At 41.5% G+C, this 25,966-nt stretch overlaps 1 protein-coding gene across 1 annotated transcript in view; it reads right to left on the reverse strand.

Moving 5' to 3' along the window:
- nbas (NBAS subunit of NRZ tethering complex) overlaps positions 1–25,966 on the reverse strand; it is a 253,161-nt gene continuing 227,195 nt past the window's right edge. The window contains 3 exon segments of the mRNA XM_034700252.1: positions 1–1,057; positions 20,884–21,018; positions 24,330–24,477. Coding sequence (XP_034556143.1) covers positions 782–1,057; positions 20,884–21,018; positions 24,330–24,477 — 559 coding nt within the window. The 3' untranslated portion in view covers positions 1–781.

Below are 25,966 nucleotides of genomic sequence, written 5' to 3' on the forward strand. Positions count from 1 at the left end.
TGTGTTGTTTTTATTTATTTATTTCATTGTAAGTTAGCACAGAATAAATCTCGTATTTCATAAAGAGGATAAACATGCTGACAGCATCACTGTGTGTAAACAGGCAAACATGTTTAGTACTCATCATAATTAGCTCTGCATTATATCACCGGGGTTTAGGAGCTTGCATACAGTATCTGTGCATCCACACACACACACAGAGAGTAACAAAGCGCGGGGCAGCTGCGGGGCTAATTTGTTTAGAAGGAATTAATTAGACATTATTAGGGGGAAAACAATGGAGCAGAGGCAGGGAGTTTAACGGTGGGATGTCAAAGAGGCAAACCTGTCACGGAACAATAGGCTAATATACACCCACTGCTTCCCAGCTACTGCTCAATTACTTGATCACACAATGGCGTACAAATAAACACAAGCAGCCTTTTCTGATCGGTGAAATATTTATTCATGACGGCAGAGGTTGTATTTGTGTGGTTAGTGTGTGTGTGTGTGTGTCAGAAAGTGAGCAGATGTTTCAGAATTAAAGGTATCCGCTCTTATAACTTCAAGGCAAACATTGCAGCTGCTGTTGACGTTCACGAACCCGAAACTCAATTACGGAACAAAATGCAGAGTTACAGCTTGATATTATTTCTGCTCTTGACTCACGCTAATTCCTTCAGATCTCAGTCCAATCTAATTCCACTCCACTCTCAACGCCTTCCCACTCTCCTTGCCTAAATCTGCTTTATCACTGCAGACAGTGGCTACGGTCCAAATTGCCTCCCTGTCACGTTCTTCTTCACAGCCACTTCCTGAGCACGGCCAAGGCGGAGTTGAAGGTGTACTGGGCCTGGTGAGTTCCGCGGTGAGCCAGCAGCAGGGAGCCCGCCTTAGGTCCGTGGCCGGCCGCCAGGAGCTCGGCTGCGGCTTTTTCAACATCCCAGCCTCCCTCCTGCTGGTGGGACAGCATGTGGGAGCTGAGCAGGGGGTACAGGGTGGAGGAGACACAGCCCACCAGGAGCCCTGCGTCCAGGAGCAGTGAAAGGAGTTCTTCGTCGCAGGAGGAGGCCGTTTCCTTGAGGAACAAAGAGGAGGGAGAGAAAGTGTAAACACGTATGGTGATACAGTCTGAGGAAACAAACTTTGCTTAAGCTTTTAAGAATTTGGTTTGTTTTTGAATTTTGACCTTAAATAACAGTCAGAAATTGGTGTGTCTGCCGGGTAAACAACTTTTAGTTATTGTTCTGCTGCAGTGGGCCTGCTTGACTGTGCTTCAATTATTGTTATCAGACATACTTTTATCATTATTATAGGAACTAATATAGGACATATGTCTTCCATTACCACAGAACTTATAACTTTAAGACTGAATATTTGCTTGAGATGCTGTGTGTATCTTAATATGTGTATGTTTGTTCGTCTATGTCTAGTTTCTGTTTACAGATTCTACAGAAAACGCAGAATAATCACGTAAGACTAAATTTTGGTTTCAGAAGTGCTCTGGTTTCTATTTGTTGTGTAAGTTCAAATGTCTACTTGTGTTTTCACAGGCTTTGATTTTATAAACTATATATGATATATATATATATTTTTTCTCAATTCAATTTTTATTTTATTGGCATGAACAAAGACATGATAACCGTCAGTGTGGATGGAAAAAAGGTGAGACTCAATACATCAAAGAAGAATCCATCAGCTGTCATCTAATGACATTTCAGTTTCAGTTGAACAGCTATTTCCCTGCTGTTGTATAATACTTGATTCTAGTTGGTCAAAACTCCTAAACAACAGCAATTAATTCTCAACAGAAAATACAACGCCAGGGACAACCCTATCACACATCCTGTCAAATCGATTTGCTGAAAGTCTGGCATATCACTACCTGTTGACACTGTGTCAAAAAACATTGGTTACTGCCAAGCGGCAAACTCCGGTCTAAAAATATGAGTCCAATGAGGAAGTGCTAAAAACTGCAGTTCATCGAGGATCCACTTGAGGCTGGCTCCGGAAGTACCGGAAACCACATACACACTAATTCAAAAAAGACGATCTTTACAGCAGAAATAAACATGTTTACAGCCTGGTACAAAAGACAAGTGTAGTCTGGATAGCTCATTTCTTGATCGGAACACACTGTACAGGGGGGTGAATTTTTTTCTAACGCGGCAATTTCGAAGATTTAGGATTACAAGCCCTCCAATGAGAGGAGCTGTAGCTGTTGGCTAGGAGGCTCAAAGCCGACCTCTTTACGTCATACTCACTCGACAGCCGCAATATGGGTGCCATCGACGATTTGCCTCAAAACAGCTCTTCAGGAACAGAAAGGTAACGTCACGGATACTACGTCCATATTTTATAGAGTTTATGGTTTCCGCTCAGGCTGAGATTTGGGTAATATTGACAGTTAGTGGGCACAGATGTGTGGGAGTAGCCTGAGGAGTCAGTTTTTAGCTGGGTAATAAGGGAGATGATGCTCACTTTGCGTCAGGGTCCTGCTCACCCTGTCAGGATTCTAATATGCATGAACACTGGTTCACTGTACATTTCCTCTTGCATATCTGCATGCAGTTGCAGCCAAAAGTCTGCTGTTAGATTTTGTCTCTTGCTATTCAGACTGTAAACAATGGCAACGCACCAAAAAGAGTGATGACCATAAGGATTTTTTGGGTAACAGCTGTTACCCAAGTGGCCCTGTAAAGTTGGCTGTTGCACCCATAGGGTATATCACTTTTGGAAAATAACCAGTGGATTCGGGTCAAATTCAGATTCAATGATGTTTGGTCACCAATAAGCCTAGTCCTGGTCGAAGTTTCTTTAGACGATATTATGAAAAAGTACAGTCTACACCAGCTCTTTTTTAAAAATGTCCTGAGATAACTTTGTGGTGATTTGGCACAGTAAGAATATAAATTGACTGATTGATTCTAAACACCTTCAACAACAGAGAGGCTGATAGGTTTGATATTTTACCAAACACACTGTAACTGCAGCGGCACAATTTGACTTAGTGTGATTCCAGTGTTACACGCTTGAAGAAACCTGATGAGGTCAAATCCTGTGTTGACTCTGTGGCTGACCACAATTCCCTTTTCATCTGCTTCACACACACAAACACACACTCTTCTCCCCCTCCCCTGCAGCACTCTGCAGCTTTGACAGGAACATTCTCAGTTGCCAAAACAATTTCGAACACATGTTTGCACAGACCTAAACAGCCTCTTTTACGTAATATTTTAATCCCATCTTCCGCCTCTTTACATCAAAATAATTGCATGCAAATTCAAACAGCTAAATGCCATTGGGGGCTGCAGTGAGTGCTTCACAGTTCATGGAGAAGCTGGGCTGAGTGCTGGGGGTTGAAAAAGGCCGTCTCTCCGCCTCTCTCTCTCTCTCTCTCTCTCGCTCTTTCTCTCTGTGTGACTCAGCCCATCTCCTCTGCATCACCTCACCTGTTTGCTGCCTCTATTATTATATGGCTTGCGCTCGTACACGCAATAAGTGCGCGTAAGCAGGCACAACAGCAAGTTCCTGTCAGGGTATTTCTGGAGCTGAGGCGGATCAATTATGAATGTGGAGCTCATGTCTTCTATTCGGTAGTAGAAGAGGGGAGAGATACGGATGAATTTCTCTCCTTTAAAGCTAAAAATCTCTCATCTTTGGGCCGGTCTCGCTCCAGTTTTCTCTTTCTTGAAGGACAATTCATCCTTAAATCCATACAACTGAAGGAAAAGATTTCTTTACTGGTGGGTTGATGGATATTCGTGAACTCAAATGTCTCACAAGAGGGCTGAAAGATGTTCTGCTGTTGTAATAAACAGTGACACTGTCCTTACCTGGAATCCTATTTTGTACAAAGAGTGAGTTCTGCTTTGTGGCAACATGAGCAGATCAGAAAAAGAACATTATCACTGTGTCCTATGATTCATATTTTCAGAAAAAGTCATTTTGTTTTTTTGGCACATTTACCATTTGAATACAATAAAAGTTCACTCTCGCTTTGGCCTCGATGTGAGACAAACAGAGATTTGACATATTACGGTTATAGAGATACAATATGTCGTGCATGTCTAATAATTCAATTCATCCCCTCCTTTGAGAGATGTGATTGGATGAACCATGACAGGCAGGGGCAGAGAGGAGACGTGCAGAGATAAGTTTGAATTTTTAGACAGAGGTGAATGAGGAGGTCATTCAGCTAATCAGAGAACTAAGGAAGGGAAACAAAGAGCAGGGAGAAGGGAGGGTTTAGGAGAATTGAAATTGTGTGTAATAGAACGATGGAGAGAGAGGGAAAGGTGGAGAGGAGAAAGAAAGACAGGCTCTGAAAGCATCACATACATACATTTTAAAGTGCAAGTGCACAGAGAACCAAAGGGAGGCACTTCAAAATAACTTAACACTGCAGCTTCAAACTTTTGGTTTGTAGCTTCAACAGAGGCTCGAAACAAATGTGCTACACAGGATTTCTAGACCTGCATAGACCTGCACTGACCTACTTTGAAGCTCAATATCTTAAAGCAGAAGCTGTCAAGCTTTACGGATTTAGCAGAAAGTAATACACCTTCATCAAAATGTTTGCCTCTCAAGTGTCTGGCAAGGGTTCAAAAACTGTGTGTCTGAGATTTTAAATTCCCTTTAAGATATTTCTATAACCAGTTTTTCTAAAAAATATTCAGTTGATTGGAAGTGGGTGTAAAAGTACACATATTCGTATCAAACCATTTCGGTACAGCGCTTTCGATACGGTGCAGATGTGTACCAAAATGGTTCAGTGCAGTGCTACAGGTAATGCAAATTCAAGGTCCCCACAGGGATCAGAAACGGGAGCGCACCTCATACACTGTGTGTATAGCCAGTCATGTTGGTTACTGAAACATTGGATTCAGTGTCAGTTACTTTTTCAACACATCAACTCAAAACATGCTGAGTTTAACTTCTGTTGTACCGTTGCACCCCTCGTAGTGAGGTCTCACTTTTTCGGGCTTAGGACATCACCACTATCCAACAGCATAACACTGAACATCATGACATACTGAATCTGAGATCTAGAAGCACAGTGACACACTGCAACAACTCAAACTAAACAAGTGTTTAGTACTAGGATTCCATTAGATTCACTTCAAACTACATTCACCTGATAAGATGTTGTATTTAAAGATATTACTAGTGGGACTTGGTGATATGGCCTAAAAAAAAGAATCTCCGATTTTTTTCACACCAAAGTCAATTTACAATTTGAATGGATTTTCCTTATCACCTCAATGCAAAAAACCTGAAACATTTCAAATGACAAAATTGACTTGAAACAAGTTTTTTCTTTTCTGGGTGATTAGCTCACCTCTGTGGTCATCAGAGAAGTAAGCTGTATGGAGGCAGACGCTTCACAGAGCCTAACCGTAGTTGATGAAATACTCCATCAAACTCATGTAAGGCAGCATGGTGTGAATCGACCATATGTCTGCTGTAGTGGAATAAAACAACATACCTTCCAGCTCTCCAGTGATTTTTATATTTTTACAGTTGTACAGATGAGGCAGGGCAACTTCAAGAAAATAATCGTAACTGGGTCACACATACCTAGGATTGATAGTTTGGAAAATGCAGATAAAGACAGGCTTTTCCACTGTATAAATGGGCATCATGTCTTCAGCGAGATGTGGCGAGACTGAATCAGTAAAAGTGTTCTATGTTCAGTTTCTGGTTTTACCTTTTAAACCTTATGTCCCTGGAGAGTTGCCTGGCTGGCTGTCCAATAATGTTTAAGCCTTGACTGGAGTTTCACATCCAGAAAGGTGAACCCAGAAGACTCAGCACAGTAGCTTTCCACTCAGTCCCCTGCTTGTTACACGCTATAATGGCGCCACTACTGTTGGCTGCATTTAGCGGGCATTTGTGGGCTGTAGTGGTAGTGAGACACATTTCTCACACTCAGCAGCATGTCTGTGTTTGAGATGTTGAGATAAACGGGTCGCCCTGCTGCTTTTAGCTGCAACAGATTGTGTTTTGTTCAAGGTCTGATGCTGCAAAACTGTACTGGCTTAAAACATTGAATGAGGTCACCTTTTTTAAGAACAATCTCATCTTTAGCCCCTCGTGGCCATGTTGTTGTTGTGTGCGTCTCTGTAGGAAGTGAATAAGGGTGGGATGTGTTAACTGCAGCAGTCCAAGGGTACAGGTAGAGGTAGTTTCAGAAAAAAATCTAGATTTTCACTTGTTAAAATCGTCCTAAACCATACATTGGAATTAATTGATAAAATCAATGTATCATTCAGCCCTAATTACAAGCCAAAACAAAACCCAAAGTGCTTTAATGAGTGAAAATTATCTGGCATTAATGTTGCTGACTCCACTGGAACATTTGTCAGAGAACAAGAGAACAATTGTTTTTAACAAGTAACCACAGTGCGTCCCTCAAGGATTTCTTTTTTTTTGTGTGTGTGATTGTTGCGGCCCAAATAGCCTGATTTTGTGACTGTTTTTTGAAAAAATTGCGGTGAAGTTGCAATTTCTTTTTGCTTTTTTCCCCCAATAACATCTCAGGGGCAAGTAAATATGCTAAATTACAGTTGTTCTTAGAAAACATTCTTGATGTGGCCACTGTGACTGTATTTTGATTCTCTTGATTCACAGACAAATGCCATGAAAGGTCTGTATTGCACATTTACGACTGTCCTTGAATGTACTAGCAGTGACAGGCGCCCATGACAGACAGTCAGTTCACGTCACTCTGAAATGCATCTACATCTTTCAACAAGGAGTTGATCCAACCGAATAAATGCGTCTGATGTATCACCAAACTGGAATAAATCAAGTTGTAGACGCAGAGCTTTTTACGGTAATGGCGGTAAAGGAAGTAAAATTGATGACTGAACCGATGACATACAGGGGCTGAGATTAAGGTGATTGGTCAATTTGTGGGAAAGTTGCGGTGATTGTATAAAATTGCAAGGTCGCGCAAAAATCATGCTGATTGGTAGAATTTGCGTTGATAGTTGCGATCACGAAATCACAACTTCCTGGAGGGACTGCAAAGTCTATATTTGAAATAGGTCAAAAACACTTGCTCAGTTTGTAGTTTTTACAGTGCAGTACAACACAAAGTCAGACAAGGTAACACTTAAATCTCTGGTGAGTCCAAAAGTGTCAAAGGCCCTTTTCACTTTGATAAATATAGCATGATGGTGTGCCTTGTGGCGCTCATAAAGCCATTGTTTTGATTAAACTCTGAACAAATGAATTTGACTTGATTTGACCTGAAAGCATGCTAATTACCTTTATCACCTTCTAAAGTGTTCCCCTGTAATCAAGACTCACACTTACAGGTCTGAAAACTCAGCCAGGTGGCATCCAAAAATGATAAGAAAACACATTTATGTCTCTCTGATTAGGATGTATCAGCGACTGAAGCATCAGGAGGGGGAAATGCAGGTGTCAGTGCTGTGAGTGCTCCAGATATCACACCTGTAGGGTGCTGCAGAGGCGACCAGTTTGGAAAGAAACAACATGAATATATCGTCACATTCAGCGAGGTTGGGCTACGTGGAAAGTGAACACATTGGCAGAAATCAAATCTGTCCTATGCCACGACCAGTTTGGGGTGTTATGGAATTTGTGCATATTTTGAAGCCATTCTGGATGACATCAAAACACCCAATTCACTGCAATAAACATATGTCTTTATATTCTGAATTTCCTGGTCCATCATAAAATAAAAAACATGCATCCTGACATGCACGAACGCACGCACGCACGCACGCACATGCACGCACGCACGCACGCACGCACGCACGCACGCACGCACGCACGCACGCACGCACGCACGCACGCACCTCTCCCAGGCTATTATTGTGTGACGCTGTCGAGAGAGAGACAGCAGATTTGAGTCTTAGAGTCAGAGGGATTGACAGTCTAGCTGAAAATAGATGTGAAAGAGCAGCAGAGGGATGGAGGGGAATCTTGATATCAGAGCGGAGCAGATAACTTTATGTCCTTTTCCCAACTCCAACAGCTCTGCCATATTTTAGGTGTTGCTGTCCATCAAGAGCTGCCGCCCACTTAGCTCACGGTAGACAGTGAAGTCTTTCATGATCAGTACCTAATGCTGCTTTAAAAATAAAATCATCTTATCCTTCTTCTGCTATGATTTCTCAATGGAACATACAGTTATGACACTTACTGAAAATATGGAAGGATTATGTCAGTGACGTAGTTGGTCAGACTGTGAATGTGTGTAGAGATCACATCATACAGGGCATTACAATACTTTTAGAACCATGAGCTATGGTCTTCTATGTCCAAAGATAGTGCATCAAGTGGTAAAAAGTTCCAAAAATGTGTCACTGATTGATTTGGGTTGCCTCTGATACTTGCCAATTTTTGGGTGCTAATGCTAACCTGGCTGCTGCTGCCTCCTAATTCTTCAATACACCTTTGGTAACAATTACTCAAAAGATTTGTTGCGTTAAAAACGTGTGGCTTTTCTTCCTCCACTCAAAACCCTTGGGGCACGTTTTGCAAGTTGCAACAGTGTTATCCTCCCCTAAAGCAGGAAAAACCTACACATTGGTGACACTTTTGGCCCTTTTCCACTGGCCCATCTTAAGGCTGATTTATACTACAGCGACGAATCGACAGCGTACCCTACACTGGGGGTCCGCGTAGCTCCCACACCTACGCAGAGGCCTACGCACGTAGCTGATGTGCACCTCCCCCAAAATGTAACTACACGTAGAATCGACGCGGACCGCAAGCCCTGTGATTGGTCCGCTCATCAGCTGTGTATTTCATCTCCTCCTCTCTATTCTTCATGTAATCATGTCTGTATGATAAACAGAAACATGTATCAGCAGTAGATTAACATAACACGCTCTGAATCGCTGTGTAAAAGTAAAAAGAGATCGTAGCGGGGCCGGAAGCAGGTGACCGGCTATCAGAGAAACCACACTGCTCTCAAGCGTTTTGGGGGAGAATTGCTGCGCGACACGGAAACATCAACGCACAAGTATGTGGGGCTCATGTCCGTGTCAGCCCCTGCTGCGTAGGGGAGACGCAGAAGTATAAACCAGCCTTTAGCCCTACTCTACTCGACTTGACTCGACTCTGCTCGGTTTATGTTGCGTTTCCACGGGCGCGGTACCTCGTGTCAGATGCCAGTTTTCCGTACCTGCTCTGCTCTGGTTCCAAGCGAGCTGAGCCGATACTAAAAGGTGACGTTGACGGACTGCCGGCCACTAATTGGTCAGAGAATGTTGTTACCAAAGAGTCATGAAGGCGAAGCCCAACACAGGAATCAAACTGTACAATGTCTGCACGCAAAGTTTCTCCGTGGTCCGTTGACAAGGTCCAGACTTTTTTGGGTCTAGTGGCGTGAACGCAGTTTTGCGCAGCTGTGTTATGACGACCCCGCCAACCGTGAGTCAGTACTCGGGCCGGTGGAAAAGGTACCCAAACCGAGTAGAGTCGAGTGGAGTAGAGTCGAGTCAAGTCGAGTAGGGCTGGAACTGTGTAGTGGAAAAGGGCACTAAGTTTACTCTGTGGTCGGCTTGTTGCTTCTGTGCCTGTTCTTCTCTGCCTGTAATGTGTTAGAATACTATTGGCACATGCAGGCTTGTTAATAATTGAAATGAAAGGATATTTTATTGGTTGTTTTTACTGGATAAAATCCTCTTATCAGATTAATAGATAACAATAAAATTCCTGTTATCAGACTTATATGTCTTGCATCCTATATACCCAATTTTTCCATTAAAGTTCTGCATTCCTGTCACATCATGAATGATTCACCTTGCATTGACACATTGTGTGATTAAAGAAAAGCAAACATGAGGAATGATTTGAGATGTTGGAGGACACACTGATTGCTTCCTTGCAGAAAGTTAGATGGGGAGATCAATACAGCTCTCATATCTGTCATTAAAAATTCAGCTACTGGCAGGAGGAGAAAATTAGCTTCTCTACAGTCTTTATGTCAATGCTAAGCTAAGATAACCAGCTGTTGGCTCCACCTCATTACTGAACGTAGCATAAAGGCATAAGTGGTATCGATCCTCTTATCTAACTGCCGGGAAGAAAGTAAATTAATACATTTCCCAAACATGGACGGTTTATTTAACTCACAACAAATGTAGTCGTTAAAGTTTTGATTTGATATATACAGCCATAATGCTCCTCACTCTAAAGTACAGACTATCCCCTTGTTACCTGTACACCATCATTGAGTGGACTATATGGCTTACAATCCACTCACACACTGGTATATCTGTCCATGATTACCTCCTAACTCGTCTCTCTTCTTCTGTCTTCAAAGTCTTAAAAGTCAATAAAAATCATTACGAATGTCAAAGTCTCCAATCTGATGGAGGATGAAACACATCCACCATGTCTTGCCTTTCTTTCTAAGAGGTAAACTTCATAGATAACAAGAAAACCAGTCCTACTATGTGTGTATTTGTGTGTGGTGTGTGCGAGTGTGTTAGGTTAAAAGCCCATCCAAATCTTCTCTTTAGGTTCAAAGAGCACTTTGTCTGCCTCTTCAGTGGAGCAAAAACAAAAGGCCTCTTCTGTCTGTCTAGTGTGTGTGTTTGTGTGGTTGTGTTGGCAGCTGGCGTGCGCCTTGAGTGAATGAACAAACACTCAGCATGACAAGAGAACTGACACATCAAACTCCAACAATAAGATGTCCAACTCCCCCCCTCTCACTCTTGTTATCACCTTCTCATTTCTTGCTGTCTCACCCTGTGAAAGACAGCCAAGGTTGTCACTCCTGCTTGTTTTCACTGGACGCTAAATGTTTCCTGATTGCTCTGGTCAATTTTTCACACCTCTGTTTTCTATTCTCGCTCCACACGCCTCTCATTTCCTGTATGCGCCTTCCTCCACCCTCTCTCCCTCCCTGAGCCAAACCAGGCTGCGAGCTTAATTGGAATTACCGTACACGTACAATGTCTAATACATAATGCATGGCCCTGCCTTCTTTTATCATTTAAATCATAAAGCTTCTTTGGAATGCCAGACAACACACAACTATCTCCTTCACTACCTTTCTCATCCTCTTCTCTCCTTCCCCCAGGCTCTGCTTCCCATCCCTCCATCCTAGCTGTCCCTAGGCTTTGGCGGTGCATCAAGCAGAGCGTGCACACAAACACACACACACACACACACACACACACACACACACACACACACACAGACACACACACACACACACACACACACACACACACACACACACACACACACACACACACACACACACACACACACACACACAAACACACACACACACACACACACACACACACACACACACACACACACACACACACACACAGACACAGACACAGCTCCAAACAGTCTTTGCTTACAGCGCAACATGATTGAAAGTGACATAGGAAGAGGCGGTGAAGCCCCCAAAAAGTGAAATAAAAAGCACAAATAAAAAGTGGGTTGTGACGCACATGAGCAAACACAGAAACACTAACACACACACATGCAGCAATCAGGGATCAGCCCACTGAGTCGCAAACAAACACAGCGAGATTAACAGGTCCAATATGCACAAAGGGCTGTAAACAAGCCCACTTAAACAAGCAATTAGACACATAATCACTTAATCAGATTCATACACACACTAACACACCTCCTGTTTTCAATCTACTACAAGTGGACCAGGTGTAAGGGAGACTTTGGAAGGGACGAGGCTCAAATGGTGTATATATAACACTGTTATTATCTAAATGCATGATAAGGACACAGTAGATACTTGGTGGAGTGGGTCAAGGATGGGAAGAGGCTTTAGGTGAATAAAAAACAAAAGATAAGGTAGGTAAGTTTAAGTTAAATTAAAACTGTAAACTCAACATGTTTTGTGGCCTCAAATGAGCTGCAGTTATTAACATGGTGAGCTGGTTAGCTTACTGCCTACAACAGTGAAGATAAAGTTAGGCTGGGGAGTTAATATTCCCTATTACATACTCATTTCAATAATTTATCATTTTTAAACCTTTATCTTATGTCAAGTTGTGCTTGACAAATAATAATGTGCGTTTATCTGCAAACAAAATAAACGTCAGGTTTTACATTTTTCCTCATCATACTCACATTACTAAAACTATCTTCTATGTCCAAAAGCAAGTGAATAAGATAAACTCTGGTTTTTATGTGTTCTACATAAATCATCTACCACTGGGACTACTTACATTTATCCTGGAACATATAGCTTTAAGGCTAAAGCTGTTAAGTCTATTAGAAAAATATCATGTTTGAAGTATGCAGTAGCCTCAAGCATTGAAAAATCAAGCCAAAGTTGAAGTGCAAAAAACTGCAGTTCCCTAAGTGTCCACTTGAGGCTTTACTTGAGGTAAAGCAAGGGGATCCCAATGAGGTCCTGTGTTTAAAAGCCCATTTTTCTTGCAAAATGTAACAGCCTGGTACAAAACTAATTATCAGGTATATCACTCATTTATATATCTGTTCTCGATGCACATACATGGAAATTTGCCTATTTAATAGAATGTATTAATTAGGGGTGTGGACGAGATGATAGACAAGTAAGCATGTTGTAACCAAGTGGAAAACTCCGGTCTAAAAATATGAGTCCAATACGGAAGTGCTAAAAACTGCAGTTCATTGAGGATCCGCTTGAGGCTGGCTCCGGAAGTACCTGAAACCATATACACACCAATTAAAAAAAGTCGATCTTTACAGCAGAAATAAACATGTTTACAGCCTGGTACAAAAGACGAGTGTAGTCTGGATAGCTCATTTCTCGATCGGCTCACACTGTGAGGGGGGTGAATTTTTTATAACATGGCAATTTCGAAGATATTGAGATTACGAGTCTTCCAATGAGAGGCACAGCTGACTTGATTGACAGGCGGGGAACACTGTAGCTGTTGGCTAGGAGGCTCAAAGCCCGTCTCTTTACGTCACAATCACTCGACAGCAGCAATATGGCTGCAGCCGACGATTGGCCTCAAAGCAGCGCTTCAAAAACAGATGGGTGACATCACGGATACCAGGTCCATTATTTATACAGTCTATGGTTGTAACTGTCAGGAGACAAAAGCAAGGTTAAGCTCCACCTCTTTTCCCATCTCTTGCTTGACTGAAGGTTAGGTTGAGTCAGCATTTTTAACATGGTGCCACCATGGTTCGGCTTTAATTTTGTCTCTTCAAAAACCAATATGTGATGTCACAGAGAGTACATCAATGTTTTATTCAGCCAGCAGCATGTTGGTCCCAAGAGCATAATATTTTAAGGGTTCTAATTTAAAAAAAAGAGCTTAAAAGGTAGAGCAGAGACTGTATTTCAAGCAATTTATGGAAGCAATGTTAGCATAATGAGCTAGCTAGCCCACAGCTAATGAAGTTGTCTTAAAATAAAGCAACCACTGTGTAGATTAAATACATTTTATCATCCATTTTAGTCATTATGAATCTATTACAGTAACTGAAAGCCTTTCAGGCACAGCAGCAGTAAAAAAAAGGGATGTGGCTGAAAGACATGATTAAACAAAGATAAACCATACTAAGGAAAAAAAAAAGAGAGTAAGAAAAAAGACAAAAAGGTTTGCTGGAGAACTTTTCGGCAAACCTTGGTGTAGACTGCAGCTGTATTTGTGCGCTGTGTCTTAAAGAGCTGTATGTTACACTGACAGCTCATTCATATTGACAGAACACCTCTTATCAGCCCCTCATCCATGTCCCCCATTATTCAGGCAGGTGTTAACCCCTGGCTTCCTGCTCTACTGCTCCCCTCTGCTCCTGCATGGTCCATACATCTTCACTAGGAGGAGCAGAGCAGAAAGATGAAGGAGAGGAAAGACAGAAAGAAAAGACAGGAGGAAGGGAGACTGAGGTACTAAAGTTGGAATAGGAAGTGAGAAGGCCACGTATGTGAAGAGAAATAGAAGCCTGAACACCTGTGCTGATTTTTAAGCATCATTATGAAGAATACAACCTGATATTTTTTTCCGTCACCACTTTATCTCCCTCTCAACTCATATCCTCTACTCCCACTCCTTTCTTTCCTCCCTCTGTTTTACTACGCCCACTGTGGTCTCCACTGCAGCGAGGCAAGACTCAGTAAATGGGAGGTAAAGTGAAAACATATCTCAAACTGAAGCCAAACAAATTACTTTTTCTCATTTACTTCCTATGTCAAGTGGTTTTCTATAACACTGTTTTAATTAAAAAGTAATCTTCAGAATTAATCTTTTTTTTCCCATTGTGATCTCAGGGGTATCTCATTTATGGAGGAAGAAAAAACAGTGTTGATACTGGGGAAAACAATGTGCAAAGTAATCTGTGGCAACAGATACCAGGAAACACTCACAACTGTTGGGTAGTGCATGAAGATAAGGGCTGCCAATCACTCAGAGTGGCATGTCATCTTCATGTACTTAATCAACAGCATTGTGCTTTGCAGAGCTGATAAATATGATGCATTGTGCCTGAGCTCAACCTCAGGTTAGTTAATTAAGACATGAAAAGGCACATATTCAAATGACGGGTGAAACTTCAGATGATTAATTATTTTCAGTGTGGTAAGTCGGAGTTAAAAAGCTTGGACAAAAGGGTGAACAATCCTTAAAGACTGACGCCTGCACAGTAAACTCTGTAGTAAAATATGTGCAAGTCAAAGATGAACCATAATTAATTATTCCTGATCCTCCCTCGATACGATAAATTCTTCTGATCTGCTAATGGCTAGCAGCTGGTTAGTCTGTTTGTAGATCTGATGAAAGAACTTCAGCTCCAGCTATGGTCATGATGGGAATATTGTGCTTGTAAAATTTAACTTTAGAACAATCTGAGCAACCTAAAGGGTTAGTTTGCTAAGAATTGGGCAATCAATCAATACATTTTTTTCAACCATGTTTAATCGCTTCATTTTTCGATAGTTGGCATGTTTAAAATTCCATAATTTTGTGTTTCAAAACAGCTAAAAAAAGTCAATTTTATTATTGTAAAGCAATTATTACATCAGTCTCAGTTTGAGAAACTAATAACTGACTTTTAAATGTATTACTCAAAGAAATGTGTGATCTGAAACCATGGCTTAGAGGTAGGAGACAGCTTTAAAGTGCTCATTCTTTGAAACAGTGTTTTTTTCTCTGAAGGACTACACTGTTAAATATTAAGAAATATGCAGGAGAGCATGTGCAATGATTTAGATTCCCCACAGGTCTGTGGCGACCATAGACTGTACAAAATATGGACATAGTATCCGTGACGTCACCCATCTGTTTCTGAAGCGTTGTTTTGAGGCCAATCGTCGGCGGCAACAATATTGCTGCTGTCGAGTGATTGTGACGTAAAGAGACGGACTTTGAGCCTCCTAGCCAACAGCTACAGTGTTCCCGCAGTCAGCTGTGTCTCTCATGGGAAGACTCGTAATCGCAATATCTTCGAAATTGCCGGGTTAGAAACAAATTCACCCCCGTACAGTGTGTGCCGATTGAGAATTGAGCTATCCAGACTACACTCGTCATTTGTACCAGGCTGTAAACATGTTTATTTCTGCTGTAAAGATCAGCTTTTTCCCATTCATGTGTATGTGACTTCCGGTACTTCCAGAGCCAACCTCAAGCGGATCCTCAATGAACTACAGTTTTTCGCACTTCCGCATTGGACTCATATTTTTAGACCGGAGGTTGCCTCTTGGTGGCGACTCACACACTCCAAAATACTCTGTCGGTTTTTGTGACACGGCTGCCTGCTAACATCAGTCTGTTTAGCTGCACCTGTATGCTTCGCTTGTAGGTGGTTACTCAAACTCGAGGTGCTTCGGTGATATTTTAATTCTGATGACATAAAGTGTTACTTTTGGCTTGTCAACTGAGCTGTCAGGACATTTTTTTTTTTAAGAGAATATGCCATTCAAAAGCACCTGATTAGATTGAATGTTGCCAGCCTATTGGTGAAGAATGGATAACTAAAGTGAGCTAACAAAAAAAAGAAGACACCCAAAATAGAATCATTCAACAATGAATGTCAATATGTTGAGGTGGAGTTGAGGCAGGCCACATCACATCCAACCTGTCTATGAACTCACTCACCTTGAAATAATCAATAAGGATTCGATGTATAAAAAAATCACCTCAAGTTCAATTGTTGTGAATAAGGAAATGAGCCATTAAGACCAAAACCCCTTTTGTACAAGGCTGTCATCATGTTTGATTCTGCTGCTAATATGGGCACTTTCATACGGGGCTTAATAGAGACTCCTTGCCTTTAAGAGCCAGGTTTAAGAAGATATTATCTAACCTTAGTTTTTTGCACTTCCTTATTGGCTGCTTTTCTTTTAATACGATGCAGCTTGAGTCTAACACATGTGGGGTAGGACACTTTTTCTTTCTTTCTTTTTTTTTTAAGTTGTGTTTTTTGGCATTTTTCCCTTTATTGGACAGGAAAACTGGAGAGAGACATAAAATGTGGGGAGTAGAGAATGGGGGAAGACATGATGAAAATTGAAGAGGCCGGGAGATGAGCCTATGGGATGCTCGCTTAAGGCTGATTTATACTTCTGCGTCACCCCTACACTGCAGGGGCTGATGCGGACATGAGCGCCACATACTTGTGCTTCGATGTGTTTGTGCAGCAATTCTCCGCCGAAACGCTTGAGGGCGGTGTGGTCTCTCTGATAGCCGGTCGCCTGCTTCCAGCCCCGCTACTATCTCCGTTTACTTTTCCACAGCGATTCAGAGTGGGTTATGTTAATCTACAGCTGATAAATGTTTCTGTTTATCATACAGACATGATTACATGAAGAAAAGAGGTGAGGAGATGAAATACACGGCCGATGAGCGGCCGATGTCCGGGATCCTGGAAGTGCTGTAAATGCGGGAAACACAATGCCGCCGAGCGGACCAATTACAGGGCTTGCGGTCAGCATCGATTCTGCGCATAGTTACATTTTGGAGGAAGTGCATGTCAGCTACGTGCGTTGGGCTCAGCGTAGGTACGGAAGCTACACTGACCCCTGGCTTAGGCTATGCCGTCGATTTGACGCAGAAGTATAAATAAGCCTTTAGACCGCTAGACCAACAGCGCCCATAGAACACTTTTTCAAATCGCTTTCCTCACAAATGACACAACAATAAAAGTTGTTTCAGCCCTGACAACTTTTAGGCTCTTAAAATCCTTTATCAACAGCAATAATAATAACTTTGTATAGAAAATAAAGCAATTTTCCAAAACAAAGAAAGAAAAAACAGGTGCTATGCATTCACAACAGAGAACAAAGCCACAAAAAACATGTTGAAAGAGAGAAAGTGACAGGTAGCAATGTAATTACAGCAGGAAACAATTTGAAATGTGAGTGTGGAGACAATACCATGAATAAATCAAACCAACAAAGGAAACTAAGTAAAACTCAAAGAAATCAAAGACAAAAGCATAATTGAATTTAAAGAGCAAGCATGTTTAAAGGATTTATGTCAAATGGGTATAACAAGAAATGCATCATCTCCTCAGGTGCACTAAAAACAAATGCAAAGTGGTGTGACTATAGGGTAAGTGGCACTGTTCCTTCTGAAGGGCTGAGGTAGAAGTTTGGTTCATAAACAAGAGAAACTTAGAGTTTTAATCGATAAGGTACAAAACTAGACCCGGCCTTAATGATTACAGTATGAAGAGCTGCACATGTGTAGTTGAGTTTGACTCCAGTTAGTGAATCTTGCTTTTAAAGGTTCTGGAGCAAGAAGATTGGGACAACCTTATACTTTAACAGACACCTGTCAACCATGCATCCAGAGAAGTCAGTGGAACACTTAAGTTACTTTGACTGTTGTTGACTTTACTGTAAGTGAGCTGCCAGATCACATTATCCTCTAATGTGACTCAACCACATGGTCAAAATGTTTACTTAGATAAAAGTCTGATTAATAGCAGGTGGGTTGAGAGTATTTTCAAGTTTATCAGACACCTGCAGTGATCCCACCGCAGCAGAAACAATTAGTGCGTCTCTTCATTAAGAGAGATACATTTACATACAACGCTGTAATTTCATAAATCTCCAGACACGCCAACAGTATCAGTCAGAATCTAGTGTTAATGCCTGAAATACATAACATAGAAAATACAAATTTACCTATTGTTCTAGCTTGGGGGTAGCAGGGGTTCAGTACAGCGAGTGGGCTGAGTCTTCATGATAATATAAATCACTCAGGAGCAAACAGAAGCACTGTACTCAAAATAAATCAGTTGAGAAAGAATGAAGTCTTGGTACTATCACACAGGGAAATGCTCTCTCTCTCTGTCTCTGTCTCTGTCTCTGTCTCTCTCTCTCTCTCTCTCTGTCTCTCTCTCTCTCTCTCTCTCACTCTCTCACACACACACACACACACGAAAAGACAAAGAGAAGAGACGCACGACAGATGAACACACACTCATGTTTTATCAGATGTCTCAGATGTAAGACAATTTCTCTCTGTCTCTGCAGATGTTATCTCCAGATGAACACTGTTCTGTGCTGCACTGAACATAACCCTGTTCATTCAGAGGCAAGATAATTCCCCACAGCAGCGTGACACACTACCTGTCGTACTCCATTCATACACCCCTCCCCCCTTTAACCCTCTCTGATTTATCTGTCCCGCTATTTCATCCCTTCTCCGTCCAGACTGTACACTCCACTCCGTCCCTTTTACCCCCATATTTCTCTAACTTAACATTTTAATACATTTGTTCTATATTTTTTACCACTCTCCATCCTATTTATCTCTCTCACCACACATCCTCCCCCATCTTTGATTTCCTCACCCCTGCATCTAAATTACACATCTTTTCTCTTACCCCCTTTAGAACCCCGCCTCCCTCTGCCCTGCTCTCTGTTCTCTTTGGGATAAAAGCAGCGTGTTGCTAAGGTGTACCGATATAGGAGCTTGAACGTTTCATTTAATGGGGGCTCTGTCGCTTAATAGAGAGGCTTTCGTTTATCTGATCCGGGAACAAAGACAGGGTCTGCTGGGTCTGAGAGGCCTACTTTGTGACTACTGCTTATCTGATTGGAAAACAGCAGAGAGCGGCCCACACAGTCCTAAACTATTACTCTTATCTGATTGTGGCTTCCCAAAACAGGGGGACAGTTAGGGAGTGTATGAACGTTGGCTTTTTTGACTGTTTAGATTATTCTACTACATTCTTATCTTATGTCAGTGAAAAGATTTTGTACATTTTTAACTAGACTGCTTCATCACGTCTTCAATTTGCACAGAATGTAATCACAAACTGAGATGAGAAAGGTCCTGTGAGACAAAGTGAAGAGATTGGAGGAACTGAAATTTCAGGAGCATCACATGGCAGGATGAGGTTGAAGGGGGGAAATATTTTCAACACGAGAACAGCATTGATCAGTCTGTTTGCATGCATTGAATTGAATGCAATTTTTGATGTCATGTCCTCTCTACCAAGACTCATCCCTCTGATATACAGAAAAATAAATGTTAAAAGTGTTCTTATTTACGGACTAAAAATAGGCATTATAATTGGGAACCACGGGACCACTCGATAACCAGAATTACTTGAGAAAAGTTTCTACTGTAGACTCCACTTTTTAAAGAAATGTATCGACAAGTTATTTTCTCATTCTAGGTTTTCAACTCTACTTAGTTGCAGCTATAAGTTGTTTGTACATTTGTTGTTTGTGCAAAAGCCTCTTCTTATGTAGAGGTCTATCTACAAATGGAAACAATTGTTTCTAACTTGTTGGTCTGATAAAAGCTAGGGCTTGTAGTCATGGAAAACTAGCATGAATTTGAATGTAGCATTTCCTCAGGACTCCGTCTAACCCCTCCCCCCCGCTCACATGCATGAGCGCCGCTGGCTTGCGACGATATGATCGTGACTGATTCAAAACCGGTCCTCACCAAAACATTATCATAGTGAAAGTTAAAAACACAAACAAACATGGCTATTGTTAGTACACAACTGTCATGCTAGCATTATCCAGTTGTACTGGTGACACGATATCAGGAGAAAAGTTATAATACATATAAAACTGTAACAGTTCTACTGTTTGTTAAACGTGTGCAGTGAAGATGTTCTTAATTCCTACAGTGTTGACAGTCAGTGAAGGCATCAGGAGAGGTGTAGAGTGTGCGAGCAGGAGAGAGGAGAGACAAGAAGAGAAGTTCTTCATTCATTCAACCATTGATTGTTGCTTCGTTGGTTGTCATGATCACGGCCGACAGTGACCGGTTATTAAAGATCAACGTGTTCACGAATCGGCTCGTCATCCCTACAGCGTCCGGACGGATGCTACAGTACATCTACATTTTATGTAGGACTTACTAAATGTCATTAATTCTTTTGCTTGTCAGAGCCCCCGTGGTGAGAGCTTTTTAGACTCTGATCCGGACTACAGTCCTGAGCAAAGCGCCTCATCAGGTCAGAGGGGACAGGCCCAAGGTCGAGCGAGAGGGGCAGTAAGTAGAGTCAGGGGAAGCGGAGGCAGGGGACGGGGAGTGAACGCCGGGAAATGTACGCGCAGGAGGCGGGCAGAATTGCAGGACGGGATTTGTTTGGTTTCATAATTTCGGACCCCAAAAATGGAAATTGGTTGGTGTTTTCCCAGGTTTACTCCGGCTGTAGATAGCAGCTTTTTTCCGCTCTTTTCAAAGAACACATTATGTATTGATTGCCATCGAGACATAAAGATCATTTTATCCAGTATAACAAAAAGTGTATCTAAATCTGACTACCAACCCCAGCTTTAAATCAAGAAATCTGAAGACACCACCTTGAACTCTGAAGAGTTGTATTATTGAAGTTTTAAAGGAAAGTTTGAATGAATTTGAAGGCTGAACGACTCTTCTCATTCACACTGCAGTACTTTAGAGGGCTCAACTCAGTCTGCATGTGAAAAAGGTCTGTGCACACTGTAATGATAACACTTACGGAGGTCATGCTGTTGATCTGATCCAGAGTCAGCTGCAGCAAGTGCTCATCACTGCTCTCAGCCATCAGTTTGAGTGCAGGCTGCTGGAGGCTCGGCTGGTTCTGGAGCAGCAGGCTGGATATTTGTCTGATACACTGGAGAGGTAGAGAGAAAAAGGAGGGAGGGGGGTTAGATCAATGGATGGATGTGCCGATGAATGGATGAAAAGAGGAGAGGGGAGATATGAAAGTGAAAGTGGAATTAAAAAAGGGAAAGGTAATCAGAAGACAGAGTAAGAAGGAGCAGGGGAGAATAAAAGGGGAGAGCAGGAGACAGAGGGGAGAGAGTAGGCGAGGAACACTGAAGGTTAATCGATGTGCATATACTGTACAGACACGCAGGAACATAATACTTTTTAAAAGGTCTACACACAAACACGCGCGCACACACACACACATACAAACATAGTCCTTTTTGCAGTCCTCTCCGGTAATATATGGATATCACAATGCAATCTGACTCCCCCATGCTCCGGCGGTTTCATTCCAGCAGATTCAAATTAAAGCTGTTCAGAACAGAGTAAAAGGCCTCCTTCTCCACCTCCCACCCCCTTCCCACACTAATATTAGACAGCCAGGCAGACACTAGGCTATTCACACTGAATAGCATTAGCTCTAAACTAATATCACAGTCAGCTGGCGCTAGACATACAGAAAGGCATTAGGCATACCACTTCCATGGTGCTCAGCAGGGCATGAATAGCATTAGGGGCCGTCAGATATCAAAGAGCGGCTCGCGCCTACAGTACATTGCAGAAAGCATTGAGCTGATGCTAACGTGTTGCTGCGGGTTACAGCCTTAATAGCGTTGAGCTCCTGTATTAAAATATGGTGTGAAGCGATAGTACTGCGTTGAGGTTACACTGAATACAAAACACGCTTCCTCCTTAATTTTTTACAACAATGGTGATAAGAGATGCATATAAAAATGTGTTAAAGCTAGATTTACTTTGATTCAAAATATCAGTTCTCCCTCTCGTCTTGTATTGCACTGTGATAGAAGTGTTCAGATATTTTACTAGAGGTGCCATTCCCTTGTGTGTACTTTGTAACAGGTCGAAGCCCCTTAATTTAGAGATAAGAAGTTGCAGTGTTTTGAGGCTGATATTTAAAGAGTTCAGAACATATCAGCTACCCTGCAACCACAGTTTGACCGTGATCCAAGTGAAAAAGTGAACCTCAAAAAATGAAAAGACAGAGTGACATATTTAGGGACGCACTGATTCAATCCTTATCAGATATTGGTCTGATTCTGGTTCACTTAGGCTATGTTCACACTGCATAAAAAAGTGGCCCAAATCAGATTTTTTTGGGGGGTCAAGTGACCAGTTCAGATTTTTTAGAGGCAGTGTGAACACTCAAATCTTTAGACCACTTCCATATGTGGTCCTGAATCAGATACAGATCAGATTTTTTTCAATGTGACCTCAGTGTGAATGGCCAAGGTGGATTTGACGCACATTTCACTTTCACTTTATAGCGACACGTCACAATTCTGCACGGCGGTAGCCTTGCAAAAATGGAGGATAGCAACGATGGAGCGCCTCAATTGAGTGTCCTGCCGAAGGAGTCTTGGGGAGAGCCGCTGACAGATGTAATTGAAAGTTGCGCTCGACATCCGGAAGTTTTGAATAAACCCTGTCTCTGTGAAGCTATTAACGTCACAGACCCACCACTCCTCACTCTGTGTCCGCATCCACATAGACCTTTCAATCATATTTGCGGCCACAGCTCCGCAAAAAGCCAAAACAAGAAATTTGGCTCGCTTTTTCTTTATAATTGACCTCCTCCGCACCTGGTCACTCATTCTCCGGCTCCCACTGCACAAAAACTTTGTAATAACGGTGACAATGCTGACTTCCTCCATGTTTACGTTTGTGAAACAGCTGCATGTGACGTCATTGTTACTGTTCTTTTGCGCATGTGGGGCAGTTTGGAGCCGCAAACAGTTCACACTGGAATCAGATACAGGTCACATTATAGATGGTAATGTGATCAGGCAAACGTTTTTTTTTTACATTAAATGAATGTATTATTATTCTGTTTATTATAACCAACTTGGCAGGGTTTTTTTTCTGAATTGCCGTTGTGTTTTCTGAATTGCCGTAGTGTTTTTCTGAATTGCCGTTGTGTTTTCTGAATTGCCGTTGTGTTTTTTATAATTTGCCATTGTGTTTTCTGATTTGCCGTTGTGTTTTCTGAATTGCCGTTGTGTTTTTTATAATTTCCATTGTGTTTTCTGATTTGCCATTGTGTTTTCTGAATTGCCGTTGTGTTTTTTATAATTTGCCATTGTGTTTTCTGATTTGCCGTTGTGTTTTCTGAATTGCCGTTGTGTTTTTTATAATTTCCATTGTGTTTTCTGATTTGCCATTGTGTTTTCTGAATTGCCGTTGTGTTTTTTATAATTTGCCGTAGTGTTTTTTGAATTGCCGTTGTGTTTTCTGAATTGCCGTAGAGTTTTTTATAATTTGCCGTAGTGTTTTTTGAATTGCCGTTGTGATTTTAACTTCAGGGCCACCGTACCAGTGCCTTCAAATGCCATCGAGGCAATACTTGATCAACAGTATATTCGGCTTACTTAAGTGTGTGTGATTTTGAGACAGAATTCAAGCAACATGAAAAAAGCCTTGGGCAACATGGGAGTGTGTATCTTCGTCTGCTTTAGCACATACCCACAAACATATGGCTCGTATTCATAGAAGGTTAAACATCACAGCAGAGTGTGAGTGATGCCATTGCAAATTGGAGACAGACTGTGGGGTAGATTGTGATAATTATTCATTAAGTTTATTCAAATGTGTTTATTTATTGCATTTTGTTTAACAAGGTCAGAAAAGCCTGAGGTTGCCTCATACATACATGATCCGCAGTGTCATCCACACAGACAGAAATATGATGTAAGAGATTCTTAATTTAACACTGATTTATTGTTGGTACTTGGTATTGGTGAGACCCAAAGCCAAAGTATTTGTATTAGATGTGTATCTTATTTCCAATATATTACATACTGTTTGGATTGGAATCTAAAACAGCAAATCATATTTGATTGACTTAAATGTCAAGCTGTTCTAGAACTAGAAACAATATCTGTCAGATTAGTTTTGAAGTATGAAAATAAAAGTCTTTCCTTTTGAAGTTTAGTAAGTAGAACTAGAAATTAATGAAATACATATTCCAATGTGTTCTAATACAGTGAGTGTTTTTTCTCCCCCATCACTGATGTGTTGCATAAAACCGCATCATTTTCCTGTTTCCTGATTTTACTTTTTCACAGTTTCAGCCAGTCATCGTCAGTCATTATAAAAATGGAGAACTGCTGTGTTCTATAATTTGACTTGATTTTCAGATCACAGCGAAGAAAAAACAACAAAAGCAGTTAAAAAGAAGTGTTGTCAGCGGATTACCTGTGCAGGAAGCTTGTGTTTGGTGTTATAGAGGGATCGCACCATGCTGACAACCTGCTGACCCAGGTCTAATTTGACCTCTGGCCCCTGGCAGCGGGTCAGCAGAGCCGAGGTCAGCAGTACCCAGGGGTTATGCTCCGACTGTGCCCTGAAGACAGAGAGGAAAGACAGACCTTTGAATATCTATGGAAGCTTAATTTTGTGTGTAATCTTCTGCTGAAATACACATGCTTTGAGAGTAAGTGTGTTTAGTGGTACAGAAGAAGGCCTGAACATACAGCTTAGAAAACAGAAACAATATTATAACATATAAAACCACTGCAATGTTATTTACACATTTGTTCTGACAACATGTACATTATGAATGATACAAACACAACCTCACATTGAAATAACAGCGTCAGCTCAAATGAGAGCAGACAGAAGTATCAAGAGGTTTGCAGAGGATCTAATAAATTCTGACGTTGACATGTAAAGTGAGTAAGGAGGAAAGATGTCTGACCATAATCCTCCTGCAGTAAATATTAAACACCTACATCCTGCCTTTTTCCCCCCTCTCTCTCCCTCTCCTTCTATCGCTCTGTAAACATCAGGAGACAGCTGCCAGCGTTCGCATACATTTTGTTGACACGCTCCTTTATGAGGTCTTCAAGACCCTGTGCTTCTGCCCCCAGGGTGACCGATTAGCTCCCACCAAGGCCTGCAAATGCCAGCAACGCTAAGGCAATACGACCTTCATGGATCTTTATTAACACATATGAAGAGATGGAAACCCCAAAATGACTCATTATCTGTTAATTAGATCTTGGTTGACGGATGGATTCTGTTTAAATTATTCATTTTATTAGTATTATTATAATTAGCATAGCAGGGAGTAAGTGCCTTACAAGAGGCTGTCTACATTGCTCATGCTTGTGGTGATGGAGGTTGTAGCTATTAATGCAGACATAAGGCCTTGCTACGGTGGCCCTGAAATGCAAAACACAACAACAAATCCCAAAACACAACAACAAGACAGGAAATCAGGAAACACGATGTCAAAAAGGAAAGCAAAACAGCCAATCAGACGACACAGCGACATTAGATTCTGGATAGTGCGTTAGCCCAATCAGAAACAATCCTGTCACATCAGAGAAGTTAATGTTGTTGTTTTTGGCACTTCAAGGCCACTGTACCTTGCCATATCTGTTGGATAGCAGACTCAGGTATGTTGCACCCTGGAGAGTCAGGTTGGGGCTTAAAATGTATAAACCTTGCTCTGGTTGTTTTTGGTCACATTGGCAACCATTAGTCAGTCAACATTTCATTTTGAACTACTTAACTAGGATGGACTTGGTAGAGTTATTTTGAGTGAAATCAAAGTGTAAAAAGAACTGTTTATGTGTGGCTTTGCAACATCCTGTTCATTGTTAAGATTTGTTTATCTATATAATTCAAGTGGAAACCAGTCTTAAAATATGAAGCCTATGAGGAACACACCCATTCAAAAAAGACGATTATAGCCTGGTTAAAAAAACAGTTTTGGTCTGAATAGCTAATTTCTCTATCAGTGCACTGTTCAGAATTTCAAATTTGGCACTTTCCAACAATTGGCTTCAAACCAGTGCTTGAGAAACAGATGGGCTACGTCACGGATA

This window comes from Notolabrus celidotus, chromosome 13 (genome assembly GCF_009762535.1).
Source record: "Notolabrus celidotus isolate fNotCel1 chromosome 13, fNotCel1.pri, whole genome shotgun sequence".
In the NCBI taxonomy this organism is placed as follows: Eukaryota; Metazoa; Chordata; class Actinopteri; order Labriformes; family Labridae; genus Notolabrus; species Notolabrus celidotus.